General features: G+C 36.6%; 1 protein-coding gene across 2 annotated transcripts in view; it reads left to right on the top strand.

The window, feature by feature from the left end:
- Nucleotides 1-20,603, top strand: part of LOC127420203 (rho guanine nucleotide exchange factor 25-like) — a 159,363-nt gene that overhangs the window by 126,747 nt on the left and 12,013 nt on the right. For both annotated transcript variants that reach the window (XM_051662256.1, XM_051662257.1), the window contains 9 exons: nt 8,004-8,128; nt 9,128-9,194; nt 9,608-9,711; nt 10,437-10,506; nt 14,991-15,080; nt 15,975-16,067; nt 16,366-16,416; nt 16,656-16,733; nt 16,823-17,014. In XM_051662256.1, the coding sequence (XP_051518216.1) occupies nt 8,004-8,128; nt 9,128-9,194; nt 9,608-9,711; nt 10,437-10,506; nt 14,991-15,080; nt 15,975-16,067; nt 16,366-16,416; nt 16,656-16,733; nt 16,823-17,014 (870 nt within the window). The remainder of the gene's footprint in view (nt 1-8,003; nt 8,129-9,127; nt 9,195-9,607; nt 9,712-10,436; nt 10,507-14,990; nt 15,081-15,974; nt 16,068-16,365; nt 16,417-16,655; nt 16,734-16,822; nt 17,015-20,603) is intronic.

Here is a 20,603-nt window from a genome sequence, read left to right as displayed (position 1 = left end):
TAAAGCGCTTTGAGTGTAGTATCAGAAAAGCTCTATATACACTACCGGTCAAAAGTTTTGAAACACTTACTCATTCTTTGTTATAATTTTTTTTTTCTTCACATTTTAGAATAATAGTAAAGTCATCAAAACTATGGAATAACATAAATGGAACTATGGGAATTATGTTGTGACTAAACAAAATCCAAAATAAATCAAAACTGTGTTATATTTGAGCATCTTCAAAGTAGTCATCCTTTGCCTAGATTTTGCAGACATGTACTCTTGACATTTTCTCAACCAACTTCTTGAGGTATCACCCTGGGATGCTTTTTAAACAGTATTGAAGGAGTTCCCATCTATGTTGGGCACTTATTGGCAGCTTTTCTTTATTATTTGGTCCAAGTCATCAATTCCAAAAACTTTTTTTTATTATTACATTTTAGTTTTATAATGAAATAAATTAATATGGTGGCACAATTATATTTTTGTCTACAAAACTCATTTCAAACATTTAAGCATACGCCTTCAGATCAAAAGATTTTTAAGATCATGAGAAACATTTCAGTCAGGTGTTTCAAAACTTTTGACTGGTAGTGTAAATGTAACATTCATTGACTGATCTTGACTGACTGAACAATGTAAACAGAATTAGCTGTTGGCCTCAAAGTAGGTGGAGCTTCAGGTCACACCTACTGATGACGTGAACCAATGGCAATAAGAAGATGTTTTACATCCAGTACACCCAGAGAGCTGTTGCGTTCCACTGAAACAAAAACAAAAAAAACACAATTTTTGGCAGATTTAGTTTGAAATGACATCACACCCTTTCGTTCTTCGATTTCGTATGAAGTATATCAGGGTCTTCGGTGTGTCATACGTCACTGAGGTCACTGATATAAGAGCATAATGAAGAAGTGTGAGATTTTATCGAACACCCATGAGAGTATCCATCTCAAACTCGCTCCCAATGCACCAGAGATCTTGACAGAGATTTTTTTTCTGCTGGCATTTTCTCTGGCCCTAAGGCAAAAAAGAAATGTTGCTGTTTTTAGCAACATATTTTTATAAATATGTTTTAAAACATTATATTTCCTAAAAATAGCTTGAGTTTAAAAAAACGCGTCCCCTACATTTCAGTTTTTTCGTCTAATTGTTTTTGAGCGCAATATGTCCTGTGCGAACACCCTCTCTTTTATGCATCTGCTCGCTTGGTTGTTTGTTAAATATATACCGGATTCTAGACTACACTGCAAAAATCCTATTTGTTATCAGTGACTTTGTTATATTTTCCAGAAAAAAAAATAATTCTCTCTATCCTTAAAATATTTGGCGAGTTTTGTGGCCTAACAAAATCTAGCAACAGAAGACAAAATGACCACACATTTAAGATACATGAAATTAATATCTTATGTATTTTTTTCTCAGATGAATTGATCTTGTTGAATGGTTATAAAAGATTCCAGATAAAAAAATAAAAAAAAAGTATTTTTCCTAGAAAAAGAGAAACTTTGTAACAGTGCGGGCAATGATGACGATGACGAAGTGTAGAGAGAACCCAAGTGCAGCTTATTGACAGTGCAGTAATCCAAAAACCCTAACTAAAAAAAAACATGGACTTTTGACTTGACTATACGCGAGACTTGATTATACGCGAGACTTGACTTGAACCAACCTTACATCAAAATTCACATTCATTCAATACTTGACAAAGGACAATGGAAAACATGAGGGCTTAAATACAAGCCATGGGAGAACATAAACCGATGAACAAACAGAACTCTAACGAGATAATTAAACAATAAACCAATGAAAACATGACACATGAACATGGAGGGAAAACATGAAATCACATGACAAGGGAACAGGAAATAAACTTTTCAAAATAAAAGACATGAATCAACAAAATACACATGACAAACTTGTATATATATATATACAGTGCATCCGGAAAGTATTCACAGCGCTTCACTTTTTCCACATTTTGTTATGTTACAGCCTTATTCCAAAATGGATTCAATTCATTATTTTCCTCAAAATTCTACAAACAATATCCTATAATGACAACATGAAAGAAGTTTGTTTGAAATCTTTGCAAATTTATTAAAAATAAAAAACGAAAAAAAAAAAATCACATGTACATAAGTATTCATAGCCTTTGCCATGACACTCAAAATTGAGCTCAGGTGCATCCTGTTTCCACTGATCATCCTTGAGATATTTCTACAACTTGATTGGAGTCCACCTGTGGTAAATTCTGTTGATTGGACATGATTTGGAAAGGCACACACCTGTCTATATAAGGTCCCACAGTTAACAGTGTATGTCAGAGCACAAACCAAGCCATGAAGTCCAAGGAATTGTCTGTAGACCTCCGAGACAGGATTGTATTCGAGGCACAGATCTGGGGAAGGGTACAGAAAAATGTCTGCAGCATTGAAGGTCCCAATGAGCACAGTGGCCTCCATCATCCGTAAATGGAAGAAGTTTGGAACCACCAGGACTCTTCCTAGAGCTGGCCGCCGGCCAAACTGAGCAATCAGGGGAGAAGGGCCTTAGTCAGGGAGGTGACCAAGAACCCGATGGTCACTCTGACAGAGCTCCAGCGTTTCTCTGTGGAGAGACGAGAAACTTCCAGAAGAACAACCATCTCTGCAGCACTCCACCAATCAGGCCTGTATGGTAGAGTGGCCAGACGGAAGCCACTCCTCTGTAAATGGCACATGACAGCCTGCCTGGAGTTTGCCAAAAGGCACCTGAAGGACTCTCAGACCATGAGAAACAAAGATTGAACTCTTTGGCCTGAATGGCAAGCATCATGTATGGAGGAAACCAGGCACTGCTCATCACCTGGCCAATACCATCCCTACAGTGAAGCATGGTGGTGGCAGCATCATGCTGTGGGGATGTTTTTCAGCAGCAGGAACTGGGAGACTAGTCAGGATCAAGGGAAAGATGAATGCAGCAATGTACAGAGACATCCTTGATGAAAACATGCTCCAGAGCACTCTGGACCTCAGACTGGGGTGAAGGTTCATCTTCCAACAGGACAACGACCCTAAGCACACAGCCAAGATAACAAAAGAGTGGCTACGGGACAACTCTGTGAATGTCCCTGAGTGGCCCAGCCAGAGCCCAGACTTGAACCCGATTGAACTTCTCTGGAGAGATCTGAAAATGGCTGTGCACCGACGCTCCCCATCCAACCTGATGGAGCTTGAGAGGTCCTGCAAAGAAGAATGGGAGAAACTGCCCAAAAATGGGTGTGCCAAGCTTGTAGCATCATACTCAAAAAGACTTGAGGCTGTAATTGGTGCCAAAGGTGCTTCAACAAAGTATTGAGCAAAGGCTGTGAATACTTGTACATGTTGTTTTTTTGTTTTTTTTTTTAAATACATTTGCAAAGATTTCAAACAAACTTCTTTCACGTTGTTATTATGGGGTATTTTTTGTAGAATTGAGGAAAATAATGAATTTAATCCATTTTGGAATAAGGCTGTAACATAACAAAATGTGGAAAAAGTTAAGCGCTGTGAATACTTTCCGGATGCACTGTATATATATATTTGTAATATACAGGCATATTAGGGTCAGTTACTTAATGGTTGGCCTCTTGTTAATATATCAGTGTTATGCAGTACTCTGTGACTTCCCGTCTCTATTCATGGAGAGACTGAGCTGTAGTTTACATTGTGGACATGCCTCTGTCTCTGAGTCAGTGCACTGACACCTCACTTTGTACCTGACAGAGAGAGACTTGCTGTGTGGATCCAGTGCAAGTTTATTATTTGTTGGCTAATGGAAAATTCCTGAATGAATATGTGAGCACTCCTCCAATCCCCCCTGTTTCTCGGCCAGAGGAACGCAGCACATGTTTCTCAAACTGGCTGTTTAGTTTTATTCCCCTCACAAATGGAGATCTGACACGGCAGTTTGAGCGAGGAACCACAGATGATATAACCGTAGTGCAAGTTCTTTCATACCAAATATAAAAAGGGGTTTGATTACCTCCCCCTGCTCTAGCTATCTTTAACATAATTTCCTGTAGAGAAAAGTAACCAGCATGATCTCAGATTTTTATTAAAGTTCCAAGCAAAGACACCGTGCTTATGGGTGAAAGAAAAAAAACAAAAACAAAAAAAAAACGTGCAGATAAAAAAGAAGTGAAAGTGAAAGAGAGGGAGCTCTCCTGCGGATTTGTGCCAAAGCACATCTGGAAATAATCTGAGCAGACCTGCAAGCCAGGCAGGAGTGCTCACTCTGCTCCAAAACACACAAACACTGCCCTGCACCACAAAACATCACAACAGTGTAATATAACACTCAGACAGGCATGACGGCACACATTGGCAAAATTTGAGGCTCAGCCACGGTCCAAAATTAACTTTTTGCCACACTGGCCAATGGCGGGTGAAATGTGAATATTGACCGAACATAAATAGTTCATACTGACCATGAAACTGTATTTTGCATTATTTTTAATACAAATATTTTTGTCCCTATTACAATGGAATTATTTGGCTGTTTTTTTCCTTGAATATCTCAAACAATGAGGATAATTTTTGCAGCATCACATAATATATTAAATTAATCTTTGCCTCTGTTAAACTTCACCTGTCGCAGAAGCATCGAGGCCCATTGTGATTTTGTTCCATATATTTACGTCTGGGTGGCTTCATGTTAGGAATATTTTACATGTGTTTCCACATGGAATTTTGAAGAAACAAATACAAATTATCCCAGATAAACTTATAGTACATTTTTTACAATATGCAAAAGACATTTTCTTTAGTAAAAAGTGTGATTTAAATTTGATCACGTATATATCATATCATATCATTCTTACAACTTCATATTCACAACATCCACTTTTTATTTACATTTGTTGCCCACTGAATATTCATTTTGGTCCCTTAACACTACACTGAATTACAACACAGCATGGAGCAATACAACACTATATACACACATAACATATATAAACACAAGTTCTCAAGGTCGTTTACACCATTACAACAGCGTGGAATTAAACATTGTTCGACATTTAATCAGAATATTTTCAAATTACTTCATGGAACCTCCGCTGATTGTAAACCACATAATTCTACATAGAATGTATCACATCTCTCTCCCACACACACAGAATGCAATAACACAGGGTCCACATAAGCAAAGGAAGTGTTTGTAAAGCTTCAATAAATAATCTGAAAGAAAGCGATAGCCGGATTGATGGAGAAGACTTGCTATCCATCACAAGGTTTGAGAGTATTAATCCTTGCTATTGTAGCCTGTGTTTGATGAGGATATGTGATGTATAAAGTGGAAGGAGAGTGCATGGGTGACCCTGACAAATGTGTCCTGGTCACATTTTACCCCAGAATGAAAAGAAAAATAAGTTATATTTTGCACAAAGAAAATTAAGCCTTTTTTTTTTAGGACCATTTAGATGTTTTGTATTGTGTCATTATTGTCATGATAATATTTCCCATGTATTCTCATTACCATACTGCTTCTGGACTTTTACTTAATGTTATTTTACCCTTAAACACATCTTTAGTGACCCGGGACCTCATTCCACCCCTTGTACCTCATCCATTTTTTGTAGTAGTGCCCACACCTCTTTAGTATTCCTCAGTCTCTCTCTTATAAATAGCTTAACACGCACACACACACACACACACACACACACACACACACACACACACACACACACACACACACACACACAAAAGTGTCAAAAATTGCCAAAATTATTTGATATCTACTGTATATAAGTTAACTATTACAGGGTATATTTATTTGTTTTATTATAAGAGGGTTGAGTACTATATTCATACAAATAAAATCAAGTTGATTTTCTGTGCAACAATGAAATTGGTGAAATTTGACACCAACAACAATGGTGAACACATTTCAGTATTTCTTACTCAAGGTGGCACTGTTGTTTCAGTGATTGACTTGATTTACATTTGACATTGCTATTTCATGAAGAAACAACATGGACGTAAACTATAGCAAGTACAACACATGAACAGTATGATATGACTATTGTCATTTGGGTGTACTACTGAAATTATGTTGTGCTTCTATTTAGACTCAAAAAGTGCCTGAGAAAATACTTATATGTAACTTATATGTAGCTTATGTGTATCTTATGTGTTATGTATAGCTGAATATGTTTTTGACAGCCAATTGTGTCTCAGGAAATTTCAATGTGAAAGTAATGAATCCTGTTCTAGAATTTTCCTGATTTGTTGCATTTTCTCTGAAATGAGATTTCTATGAAAAATAAAACATCAAAATATATCAAAATATATTTTATTCTGTTATTTTCCAACTGTCTTAAAAATATTTTCAAAATTTGATACTATCTGGGCATTTTGTAGATCCATTTGTGAAAATGCAGAGTCTCTAAAGACCCAAATATGTAAGAGTGTTTGGTGAAATTCCCATACATTAAAGGGTAAATGCTATTTACATAATGCTTACTTGATTTTTTGTAATTCCCATTCTTCATAAAGATTCTCATTAGATTTAAAAACAAAAATCATTGTTACAGTATTTTTTTAATCAGCATAAATAAAAGGCAGTATAACAAATACTTGAGATTTTTTTTTGCAGTAGTGAGAATTTTGGGGGGCTTAATTGTCATGAAAATAATGTCACAATGCAGAAAATAGTAATGATCTTAAATAGGCTTCATATTCATAAGTCAATATAATTCCTTCTTTCTACTTTTTTCCTTTGATTTTGGGGTGATATAAGACCTGGACATGTTCTTAACAGCTTTTTTTTTTGTTCATTTGTAGAGTTGTTTTTTAAACTAACAAAAGGAGAATATGTCTAATGAAGCTCATATACGTAGACACACAGCAGGATTTTTAGCAAAAACAACAGCAAGTGGCTGTGTGTCTCTTTGCAGTAGTTGTGGCCTTTGCCCTTACCGATTCCATTAATTTTGTCCATACACTCTCAGAAAAAAAGGCACCGTTTAAGGTATTTTTCAGTTATCAGTTATTATCAGTTCATAAAAACGTACTTTTCGCTCTGTTTCTCACACAATGCTATCTTATGACATCAAAACACTTTTACTAAAGTGCATGACTTGTAAGGGAATTCATTTTAACATTTGAATTACATAAACTACATTTACAAGCTTGTTTAAGTGCAATTAAATTACATGGTAGTTCAACTGATAAGAGCATTGCACTTGTGATTTAAAGGACCAGGGTATGGGTCCTGATGAGCACGCAACTCGACACGTGAGCCGAAAATGTCATAGAAGCACCACAAAGTGAGGTTTAGGTTTAAGATTTATGGTTGGGAGGTAGGTTTTGTTGATTTAAAACTTGATAGAGCATTAACCTGAAAAAACTCATCTGTTTGGGAGAGCATTTAACTCATTTTTTGCGCCACACAGTGGACATTTAACCTTAAAACTGCCGTGATACGTGTCATGAACCACGTAATGTCACTTTGCAAAAATGTCGCCACAGTCAGGTAATTTTCCTGAGATCAGGCTGGTAGTTTCTGTCCTAGTTTTACATCTGATGAGGTTAACAAACACTAACAAAAACAGGACATCTTCAAACTTCCTCTTTCCGTCTTAAAGCAATGCATGACAATGCTGGAATGTATGAACATCTATCCGCACCAAAAACAATAGCTCATTTCAACCAAAGCAATTTGACATGATTTTCTGTGAGAATGTGACAACTTTATGGGGTCATTTAGCATTGACATGCATAGATCATCTACTCTGCCTCAGTGATGGTGTCATGATTATTGGTAAGCACTGAATTCCTGTTATTATTCAGTCACTGTCACCAACAGATCCAGCATGCTCCTTTCCTGTCACCTTGGAAACCTGAGCTATTACAACAGCTCATATCTTCACACTCCACTATCTTGCTTGCCCTCCCTGCTCTATTATTTTCTCTCTCCCTGCAGCCATCCCCAGAGTGAATAGCATTTCAGCAATATGTCTCATCTCTTATTCACACTTATCCCCTCTGTGTTCGCAGATCACCCAGTGCACCAGCCTACAGGCTGATGATGATGGCTCCATGTTGATGGATGACAATTCCAGCCAATCATCAGCCACCATAGATAGTGAAGAGGATCGTAGGAGTGCCTTAGAAAAAAGCATGTGTGTGTGAAACCTATGAGACCATGCCATTCCTAGTTTAATCCTTTATGTAACATTAAGGAAATGCTTATTTTAGATCACTTATGTAACATTAAAGAACTGCTTGTTTAAGATTTTTAATGCTCGAATTTTAATGTGATATTACTGTTTTTTTGTGTGTGTGTTTTTTAAGATTTAAATTAGAATATTTAACAGAGCAGATAGATGTTCACCGGTATACAACAATTAGTTCCAGTCCTCTTATCCGATTGCACAAGCGGCATTTCAGGTGTTCACTGGGATGCTTCACAGTTCTGCTTTAGGTTCTTTCAGAACTATTTTCATTAGCAGAGCAAAAATAGACAAAATAAGTGGCTATATGATGTCTAAAATTGTATTATAAGTTATTAAAGTTATACATTTTTAAAAGTTACACAGTATTAACTTATTGCGCTATTCAATTAATTCAATGAATTATGTCCGAATCACATCTGTGCTGATATTCAGCACAACCGCACATTAATTGTTTGATATTGCTTAGAACAGTCGTGCCATCATTACTATTTTCTGTAAAAAGGCCCTTCATCTTGTCCAAAAATAGTTCCCAGAATATTAAAATGCTGCTTCAGTCAGAACTTTGCTTAAATGACATTAATATATTAAATACTCGCCACATGTTTTAAGCTGTCAATATTGTTATTAGATATGTGCCCAAAACCAAATACACTACTTGGAAAAGCATGAATAATGACTTCAAAACTAATAACAAAAATTCACAATACTTTTGGCCTAAACAATTAATCTGAATGAATTATTCAAGGCATATTTGCTATATGGAAACAATAAGTTTTGTAAATGAATAAGTTAATCATTCAGTTTTGATGCACTTTACAAATACAGATAATTTTGCCATTGCAACAGATTCAGATACAGACACAGATAATGGCGAGCACATCCCTAATTGTTACAGTGACAAATGATGTGATAAAACCAATGCTGACCTCTCTCTTCTCTCCTTAGGTACGTTCTCAAGGAACTTATAGAGACAGAGAAGCTTTATGTAGCTGATCTAGGACTTATTGTGGAGGTGAGTGACATGGCAGTTACATTACTGGGAATAACTTTATGAAACAGGAAATTAATGGGGTGCAGTGGCTTTGAAAATATCTATTAGTGAATCACAGATGGATCAGTGCTGTTATGGAATTGTATCAATTTCCTGTAATCTTAGAACAATTAGACTTTATTTGAGAGCATTTAATCACTGTAGAATTAGATTTGATGTATCAGGTGACCTGAATTAATCTCATCTATAATACTGATCACATTATAAATCAAAATAATGATGGCAGGATTAAGAATATCTGGAATAGAGAAAGATGATCTACATTTTTTAAAGTGCTGCTTTATTGTTACAGATGAAATGCTGTAGTTTAATTAGAATTGAGTGCTCTAATAGGTCATGTGCTATGGAGGTTCATCGTGTTCTATTTCTTGCAGGGTTACATGGCCACTATGAATGCTAAAGGAGTTCCAGAAGACATGAAGGGAAAAGACAAAATAGTGTTTGGGAATATTCATCAGATCTACGACTGGCATAAAGAGTGTGTTTATCGCTGTGTGTGTGTTCGTGTGTATGAGTGAGGCACTGAATTTGAAAATACTTTAAATATGTGGACCTTAGTCTGGGTGCACAGCATATTTAATCTGAGAAATGAAATACAAGAATAGAAATACAGTCCGTTCAATGGGTTGTAATGTTGTGCACCTTGGTGTTGATCATCAAGTCAATAAAACATTAATATGTTAGACAGAATGTTAGCCTCAGTCACCATTCACTTTTACTGCTTCTTTTTACATACTGAAAATGAAATTAAAGTGAATGGTGACAGAGACTAACATTCTGCCAAACATCACTTTCTTTTTCCTTTTTATTTTCTTGGAAAAAAGAAAGTCATACAGGTTTAAAAAACATTTAACTTAAACTAGTCATTTTCCAAACATACAAACATAAAAGAAATTATAAGAAATTAAAAATGACTAAAATCATTACAATTAAAATTAAATGTGTCATCTACCCTGACTAAGGGCCAGTACAACACCGTTTCTGAAATACATTTTAGACTCTGTCCTCAGCTCTTTATTTACACATAAAACTCTGGCCTCATAACATTCTTTCTGTAAAAACAAATGATCTTACACTGTATCTGAGTGAGAAGTGCTTACAGTATGTTGAAATCTGTGTACTCTGTGTACAGCATGTATGACTGACTGGTGTCTGATGACTACTGGTGTACTGTGTCTGACAACCCCTTTTTTCTGATCTCAGTTATTTCCTGGGTGAGCTGGAGAAATGCGTGACTGAGCCTGAGCGACTGGCCCAACTTTTTATCAAACATGTAAGTCCGTCCATCACTTTCTTTCTTGTCTGTTGGTCTCTCTACACCCTGTCTGTGTCTACTAAGGTTGAACAGAACTTCTCGCACTTCTGCTGAGACAACACAGAGAGGCTTTTAACGTGCACTGTTCTAACACCCCATTTATCCTCACAGTATCCCGCTCTATTTCTGGCCCCCCTCAGACCCCCTGTTACTGATACTGCCCATGTGTGAGGGTGTGTGTGTTTGCTTGTGTGTTCATTGGCTTACCTCCATAAGGCCCAGTACGGTCAGGAAGTACAAGAGAAAAACAGATGTGAAAAAAAGTGGAGGAATAACAAGCATGGCCAGGTCCTTTGACAACATGGCTACTTTACACACCGAGTCTATTTCTGGAGTTCAACCCCACACTATGGACATACATACCTAAACAATTCTTCCAGAACAAAAAACACAGTTGCTGCTTCCGAATATCCATACTTCCCTACTATAGCATGCCAAAAACAGTATGCCAATGGAGTAGTATGTCCGAATCCTTAGTATTCATAAAACAGTAAGGGAGAAATACCCGGATGGCTAACTATTTCCAGTGAGATTCCAAGGAGCTGAGGAGACGTCACGTTTAAACACCAGTTATTTTCCAGTTGCTGTTATTATGTCATATATTCGGGTCACCAGTCAATACCCACATCCCCAGATGAAGTATGCCCGAAATCTTTTTATACTACTCGTATGCATACCTAACGTACTTTTTACCAGCTGAGAAGTACGTCCTTCATCATATACAGTGCATAATGTGACAGTACGTGATTTCAGATGCAGGGAAATCGTTCAGCGGCCTTAGATGTACATGTTAAAGTTGAAGTGTGTAATTTTTTGTATTACAATACTTTCTCTTATCCAAGCTTAAAATTTGCAGATTTACAGTTGTGGAAGTTAATAGTGGCAGTAATTTGTTAAAAGCTGCCACATGCTCTGATAAAAGTTTTGGTGGTGAATCAAAGAGTTTTATTCAAACGAAAAGCCCAGAGTTACAGTATGAACTGGCGTCTGCCAGTATTTGCCCTTTCTACTGTTTTATGAGTCGGAGCCCTTTGGGTAATGACTTAAAAAGACTTGAGGGGAATAAAGAAACGTATTACAAAAATCTAAAGGTTGTGTCTAAACTGTGAAAACAAGCATAGGGGGAAATCATTTGATAATGAGAAACAGAGTGAGTCAGGGCTCTTTCTTTTTCCCTTTAATAAACAAAACCTGTCCCCCTCTCTCTTACTTTCTTCATCTCATGCTCTCACCCCTCTCTTAACTCATACATAACAAAGTTATGAGCCACTGAAGTTATGTTAGGCCTCTCCAGCTTCCAGTAATTGATGCATAACTTAGATATTTAAAGATGTTGGATTGCAAAATCCTTCAGCTGGTTTTAAACACAGTCTTATAAGGCAGTGATGTTTGTTTTGAGAATTCCTTTTAAATTACAATTCTATTCCATAATTAAATGTAATTTGAATTGACATGGAAAATAGAATGCAGAATCTTGATTCAAATTTAAGTTAAATTAAGTACAATTAATACGGAATGCAATTCATATAACTGCTATAAGTGTAGTTTAGAAGAGCAGTCTAGAAGTTAGAAGATATTAATAATCAATGTTTGAAATGACAAGTATAGAAATGTTTATTTAATTTATACACATTTCATTATATTTCATAAATTAATTTTTTGGAACATGGAGGATTAACACTTCATTTTTGTATTTTGCCAAAAGTCTTCAAAATGGAATAAATAGGCACAATTAGTCAAAATATATATTTTACTCTTCAAAGTTTGAAAACATATTTTTTTTTTCTTGAAAGAAACTGATGGTTCTCTTCACCTTGGATGCATTAAACTAAGCAAAAACGCTGCTTTAAACATTCATAATACTGCAAATTATTATAACTGCTTGAAATAACTTTGAAAAAAGACTACCCATGATGTCAAAGACCTATTTTCAGCAGTCATTACTCCAGTCTACTAAGAAAATAATGTGTTGTGTAATACTTGAGAAATTATTCTAATATGCTATTTCTTACTCAAGAAACATTTTTTCTTTTTCTTTTTTTCTTTTTTTTTTTTTTACGGTTGAAAACAGTTGTGCTACTTAACGAAGGATAACTAAATCAGAGTCTCTAGTTTGAGAATCAGACCCCTCACAGGTCACAAACTGGCAACATCACTGAACAGTCAGTGCAAAACACCAGTTTCATCTGCAACAGTGAAGAGAAGACTCTGGGATGTTGGCATTTTAGGCAGACTTTAAAAAAAAAAAAAAAAAGAAGCCACATCTGAAACTGAGAAGAAAATAGTAGAATGTGCAAAAAAACTTAAAAGACTGAGTGGTAATTGATGATGGATGAATGAAAGTTTGAGGCTGTTATTAGAAAGCTTGTTTGGAAAATCCATGAGAAGTGCCCTACATGCCAATTACATCTTTAGGAAGAGCTGTAGAAAGCAAAAGATTAACATTTACATGAAGATCTAGAATAAACTGACTGCTAGAATGCCTAAGGTGTCATTGCTGCAAGTGGAATAATTCTTCATCAATTTAAAGCATTCCCTGTGAATAAAATTACCATTAACTTTTACACACATAAAATTTCATAATGTTTCCAAAGTTCTGAAGGGTAGTGTATGTTTTATCGCAAAACGTGAGATGGTCTAATGAAACTCCTCAGTCGTGTGATTGTGTTGAAATTCTTAGAGCTGCAAATGTAAATTCCACTTCCTGTTATTCAATTCAACATATTGTTGGGCGTGGCCAATTCAAATCAAATTCCAACTCATGAATTGAAAGGGAGCCGATTCTTAAATTCTAAATTTTGCCCAGCATTTTTGCCCAGCATGTCCACTCAATTGTGCTGTCTCCAGGCAGCTCAGTCAGTGTGTATGAGTGTGTTTGTGTGTTTAGTGATGTCCAGGTGTATGCTCCTGATACCTGAATGCAGTGAGAGAGAATTGGGCTCTGATTACTTTCAGTATAATTGGTCTGAATTATACATGACCTTCTGCTCTCACTCCTCCATCAGTGTTATGCAATCTCTCTCTATGCTGTCAAATACTCAAGAGAGAGTCAATTTCAAATTTATAATCTAATTTAAAGACATACAGCAGCTTAAGAGTTTCCATTGCATCACCTCGTTGTCATAACACATTTCTGTAATGAAATCCATCTCACTGTCTCTTGCATTTACGTTCAAAGTGATGAAAGAATGATATCACCCATTGAATACTTGTCATGATATGACCAATTTTTATGTCTGCAATTACTAAGTTTTCTCTAAAAAAGATCTTCTGTGTATTTCAGTGATATCACTGTTGATAATATATGGTAAATCTCAAACCTGTCAAGAATATGACGGGTCATATTTCACCCCAAAATCATAAGAAAAAAATCATAATTTATATTTTGCTTAAAGAAAATAAACCTATTGATATATTTTTTTAGACCGTTATGGTTTTTTTCCTTTGTGACATTATTTTCATGAAAAGTGAGCAATTTTCTAATTGTCATTACCATAAAAAAAAAAAGAAAAATCTCATTCTCATTACTGTAAATATATATATATATAATTTAACTTTTAAAGTATTCATACATCTGGAAGTATTTGTTGTGCTTCTTTTAGTTTATGATCATTTAAATAATACAAAAATATATTTAAAAAAAAATATATATATTTTTTAAGCTTCCAGACACAATATGGTATGACAGCGTTTTTGTGCCTCAAAATATTATGACTTTAATCTCATAATGCTACGAATTTATTCTCTTAATTTTTACTTTATTCTCAAAATATTACAACTTTATTCTCGAAATCATAGATTTTTTTTTTGTAACATGGCACTAAAACATTGTCGTAATATAGTTATAATTGCCATAAAAGAAAAGAAAAGACAAAAAAATTCTCTAGGTTACAATTTATAAAAAAAATATTTTTTCTTATTTTATCCATTTAATTTGGGGTGATTGTGTGTGTGTGTGTGTGTGTGTCTGTCCAGGTATTCTCTACGTTGTGGGGACCAAATATCCCCACAAGAATAGTAAAACCTGAAATGTTTGATGTTGTGGGGACAATTGGTCGGTCCCCATGAGGAAAACAGCTTATAAATCATACTAAATTATGTTTTATGAAAATTTAAAAATGCAGAAATTTTTCTGTGAGGGTTAGGTTTAGGAATAGGGTTAGAGTTAGGGGATAGAATATAAAGTTTGTACAGTATAAAAACCATGTCCTCATAAAACATGAAAACCTAACGTGTGTGTGTGTGTGTGTGTGTGTGTGATGATATAGAGAGAGAGAGAGAGAGAGAGAGAGAGAGAGAGAGAGAGAGATTCAACCTATTTCTGTTTCTTCCCATTGGAAATCATTTAGATACTACAGTGATTTCTGAATTGTTTCTGATTTCTCAGCTGTTTGTACTGCAATGAATATATGTTCAAAAATGTTCTGTTGCTCAAACTGCAGGAAAGAAGGCTTCACATGTATGTGGTTTATTGCCAGAACAAACCTAAGTCTGAGCACATCGTGTCAGAATACATTGAGACCTACTTTGAGGTAAGGGCATGTCAAGTGCAGGCACATACGCAAAAGCACATGCACACATGCTCTAGTGCAGTAGAGCTACAGGTCAAGCGCGAGGGAATGCATTGACCGAACAGTCCCATCTGTGTAGATATCTCATTGCAACCACTCTTTATCTCTATCCATTTGCACTTTATGTGTGTCATAATCACTCAGTGGACAGAAAGACCCTGACTGCACTATTCATTCTTGGAACAGACAAAACAAAGAGATGCTTGATTGAATAATGTTACACTTAATGGATTCTTCTTTATGCTGTGCCAAAACATTTAAAGGTTTGATACCCAACTACTTAGTTGTAGATGAATTTTGCAGGGCTTTATGGGATAATAGATCACATAGAGTGTTTGGCCATGTTTGAAATGGAAAACTAGTGTACCTCTTACTGTATGTTGTGCATTATACTTAATTTAGCATAGTACTTTATTATTATTTTTTTGTAGTGAAACAGTACGCAACATGCACTGATTGCTGTCATAGGATCTCATTACATTGCATGTGAAATTCAGTGAATGCTGTCCAGTTATCATTTTGAAAATAAAAACAGTTTTGCAATTTTAAATCCAATTTTGTGTAAAAATTTGATGAAATAATAAGTCAAGAAAATATGTTAAAATTGCAGTTGATATTGAATCTGGCTCATCTGTCAAACTAGAAATGGAAATGTAAGTCAAGTACACTGTATACTGAGATCCTGCAGTGTGCATTGCATATTCTATGCACAGTATACATACTACATACTTCATATTGCGAAAATAGTACTAGTATGATAGTGTGCAATTCCAAACATAGCCCTTTTTCTATTTATCTACTGAATAAAGAAATAAGTCAGTCATGTCTGGAATATTTGTTTGTGTGTGGGTGTAGGAGCTGAAACAGCAGCTGGGTCACAGGCTGCAGCTGAATGACCTGCTCATCAAACCCGTACAGAGGATCATGAAATACCAGCTGCTGCTGAAGGTGAATCTGAGAGCAACACAAAGTAATACACAAACACTAATACACTCACATTCTTGTGCCCATGTGGATGATTCTACAGTAAGTGTCCAACCAATTCCAGATATTATAAACAAAAACATTGTTGGAGATATGCATTTTGATTATTTTTTTTTAAGTTCAGGCAATATCAAAAACATGATGTCCGCAGCCACACTTTTGCAGTATATTGTCAATTTAGCCACATAACTTTAAAGGCGCAGTGTGTACCCTGATACAGAAATAGAACATTTTAGAACTCATGCTGTGTGTCTCGTGACAGGATTTCCTGAAGTACTACACAAAGGCTGGGATGGACACTGAAGAGCTGGAGGTATAAATCATGTAACTCAGACACTGTAATTATATAGACGTTCTATGTATTACTCTAGACCAGAAATGCATGATACCACCAAAGAACATGCCGTGATTTTGTAACCTTGCTAACATGTGTTTTCTTTTCTCCATTTTGTGTCAACGTAATCAAGGGATTGAGGTAATTTTCCACATATTGGGCTCTCTCTTTTCTAATATCTACATTTGTATATCTCTCTTTCATTCTCTCTGGAACAGAAAGCAGTGGAGGTGATGTGTTTTGTTCCTAAGCGCTGCAATGACATGATGAACGTGGGTCGGCTGCAAGGCTTTGAGGTATGGCGCCAGACATAGGCTTTGGTTTAAAGCTGTTGGTCTGTGGAAATACTATGAGCAGCTCTAAGCATCTCTCTCTCTCTCATCAGGGGAAGATCACAGCACAGGGAAAACTACTCCAGCAAGACACATTCACAGTAACAGAACAGGACAACAGCTTCCTTTCTCGTGCTAAAGAGAGGCGGGTCTTCCTCTTTGAGCAGATTGTCATCTTCAGTGAACCAATAGACAGGAAAAAAGGGTTCTCCCTACCTGGATATATTTTTAAGAACAGTATTAAGGTGAGTTATTCTTATAGTGGACGCTATTATCATATTGTCTATATCAGGGATTCTCAACTGATGGGTCACAACAAAAATGGGTCCCAGGTCTATTCTGACAGGAAACAATAATGCTAAATTCAATAATAAAATAATTAAACAGCTAACCGTATAATTATGCATAATTAGGAAAGCCAGATAAATAGGCTTATTGACTATTATTGCTTCCCATATATGAAGTTACTGTTTACAAACAAATGCTCGGCACCAGCAATTCCCAGAGAAAAAACACTTTTAATGGGTGCTTCGTAAAAACACTGTTTGTGGGGTTGAAACACCCCATTTCCAGTAGATTATTGCAGATTTGGGCCTTTTTTACATTTCCATCAGAATCAGCGGATCAGGACAAACTTTGGATTTGATATAATTTATGATATTACACAGATCACTGTCATTGTTATAGTATCTGCTCTAATAAGACCCAGCTGCACCGCAGCAACTGTAAGTAGATTTGAACTTTTTATGAAGGAATCACACAAACTCCGATATGAGGCCAAATATGAACTAACGATGATCTTATATGAACAAGATAACCTTGGAAGATTTAACGGGACAAATGGGACCCTGTCTCATGACCACCGCTGCATGCACTGACTGTTAATGAATAGCTTTAGAAGTGTGTTAAAAGTGTGAGGATGTGTATTCATCAACCTGTTATGTCTAACAAAATCACATTGGCCCAGTGAACCAAGTTAAAACTGGTTTTGTCATTAGTTCAGAAAGAATCAACACATTTCACTATAAACCATAGTTCAGTCATGTCAATTCTCTGAAAGATTTAGCATGTTAATGTGGGTATGACATTGACATATTGTTAGGATATTGGTCTTTGCAGACTAAATCTGCTATGCTGCTGCTGCAGAGCAAGTACGGAGACTTGCTACTACGAGAAATTACACAGATATACTGTGTAAAGTTTTTCTTTTATATATACTATATGGTCAAATTATTGGGACATCTACACATTACACCTACAGGAGCTTTTATGACATCCCATTCTAAATCCATAGGCATTAATATTGAATTGGATCCCTTTGCAGCCATAACAGCTTCCACTCTTCTGGGAAGGCTTTCTACAAGATTTTGGAGTGTGTCTGTTGTAATTTTTGCCCATTCTTCCAGAAGAGCATTTGTGAGGTCAGACACTGATGTTGGACGAGAGGGCCTGGCTCGCAATCTCTGTTCTGGTTCATCCCAAAGGTGTTCGATAGGGTTGAGGTCAGGGCTCTGTGCGGGCCAGTCAAGTTCTTCCACACCAAACTCATCCAACCATGCCTTTATGGTCCTTGCTTTGTGCACTGGGTCATGCTGGAACAGAAAAGGGCCTTCCCCAGACTGTTTCCACAAAGTTGGAAGCATAGAATTTTCCAAAATGTCTTGGTAAGCTGAGGCATTAACATTTCCCTTCAGTGGAACTAAGGGGCCTAGGCCAACCCCAGAAAAACAACCCCATAGCATTATCCCTCCTCCACCAAACTTTACAGTTGGCACAATGCAGTCAGGCAGGAAACGTTCTTCTGGCATTCACCAAACCCAGACTCATTCATCAGACTGCCAGATAGAGAAGCATGATTCGTCACTCCACAGAACACGTTTCCACTGCTCCAGAGTCCAGTGGTGGCATGCTTTACACCACTCCATCCGGTGCTTGGCATTGTGCTTGGTGATGTAAGGCTTGCATACAGCTGTTCAACCATGGAAACCCATGCCATGAAGCTCCCGGCACACAGTTTTTGTGCTGATGCTAATGCCAGAGGAAGTTTGGAACTCTGCAGTTATTGAGTCAGCAGAGCGTTGGTGACTTTTACGCACTATGCGTCTCAGCACTCGGCGACCCTGCCCTGTAACTTTACGTGGTCTGCCACTTTGTGACTGAGTTTCTGTGGTTCCTAAATGCTTCCACTTATTAATAATACCACTTACAGTTGATCGTGGAATATCTAGGAGGGAAGGAATTTCATGAACTTACTTGTTGCAACGGTGGCATGCTATTACAGTACCACGCTCGAATTCAGTACAGAACGACCCATTCTTTCACAAATGTTTGTAAAGGCAGACTGCATGGCTAGGTGCTTGATTTTATACACCTGTGGCAATGGGACTGAATGAAACACCTGAATTCAATGATTAAGAGGTGTGGCCCAATACTTTTGTCCATATAGGTACTTATGTACCTTCTTATTGTCTTTGTTCCATTGTTTTGGGAAGATCTTACATTTAGAGGAAGTATTTCATTCACTGATTATCCAAAAATAAGCATAACAAGATGGTTATTTAATAAATAAACCAATTTTAATTGATTTAGAAAAAAAATATACTGTGATATCGTTATCGTGATAAAATTATTTATACGTTATGTAAGATTTTGGTCATATTGCCCAAATCGTCACATAATTTCACACCTTGTGTAATTTCCTTGACTCTTAATTTTTATGACTATTTTCCTCAAATTTTTCATAGCATAAATGCTCCTTTAGAAGACACAAGCCCGTTTTAATGTGATTCTGAAGTGAGAAGCTTCTCACTACGGGCAGGTGAGACAGGAATAACGCAGGCTGCTTTTGTCAGTGTATGGTATAAAACCCACTGGAGTCATGTAATTAGGACTCGGGAAAATTTAAACCTCTGTGTCATCGAAGCGCTGTAATAATTGGGATGGTGTCACACTGTGCATTTGTGGCATCAACAAAAGGGGTTGCTGACGCTTCATGTTAATATTTTTACCGGACATTGTATCTGTCCATGTTTGAATTTGTCGACATTTTAATGATCAAAAACCGGTAATTACCGGCTAACAGAGACCCTGGCATGTAGGACATGCTGCTGCACAAATAGGCATACATACATCCCCACGTAGCAGATCTAGACAAGTGAAGCTGGGATGGAGGTGGGTTTCAGAGAAAAACCCTTGCAGAATGCTGTAGTGAAACCTGCTTATCTGCGAAACTGAGGTATTTTAATGTTAGACAAAGACAGAGACACAAGTTGATTGGTTACCCGATAACATGTCAAAGGACCAATCAGCTTACACCATACAAGCCAACTGGCTTAACATGTCACATGAGAGCAAGCCGACTGGTTAACAGATAACACGTTCAAAGAACCTATCAGCTTGCGCCACATCGAATTACATGGCTGAACTTCAGTCATACTGTATATTTATTTATACTAACTTTTTAAAACAATAAGAACATATAATATTATAAAATGCTTAAAGGATTATTAAGACAGCAGTGCTGCCCATATCTATCAATACAAGCTGCTGCTGCTGACAAACCCAGAATGTGTTTGCCTCTGCTGTGTAACGTCACAGTAATTTCATCTACAACTTTTTTGTTGCTGTCAAACGCTGAGCAACCAAATAAACTCTACGGTATTTTGACACAAATTCATATGTCACTTAGTAGAAGCTAACCAAATTGGGCAGATTCCAACATGGACAGGTTGTGTAACATGCCCTAATCCTCAAAAGAAAATACAACCCAGACACTTTTGATGTTGTTTATGCATTAACAAACTTGCTGGGCCAGTGCAGTTCATGTTAATAATA

This window comes from Myxocyprinus asiaticus, chromosome 29 (genome assembly GCF_019703515.2).
Source record: "Myxocyprinus asiaticus isolate MX2 ecotype Aquarium Trade chromosome 29, UBuf_Myxa_2, whole genome shotgun sequence".
NCBI lineage: Eukaryota > Metazoa > Chordata > Actinopteri > Cypriniformes > Catostomidae > Myxocyprinus > Myxocyprinus asiaticus.
The sequence above is the reverse complement of the archived record's forward strand: the minus strand, read 5'-3'. Positions and strand labels throughout refer to the sequence as shown.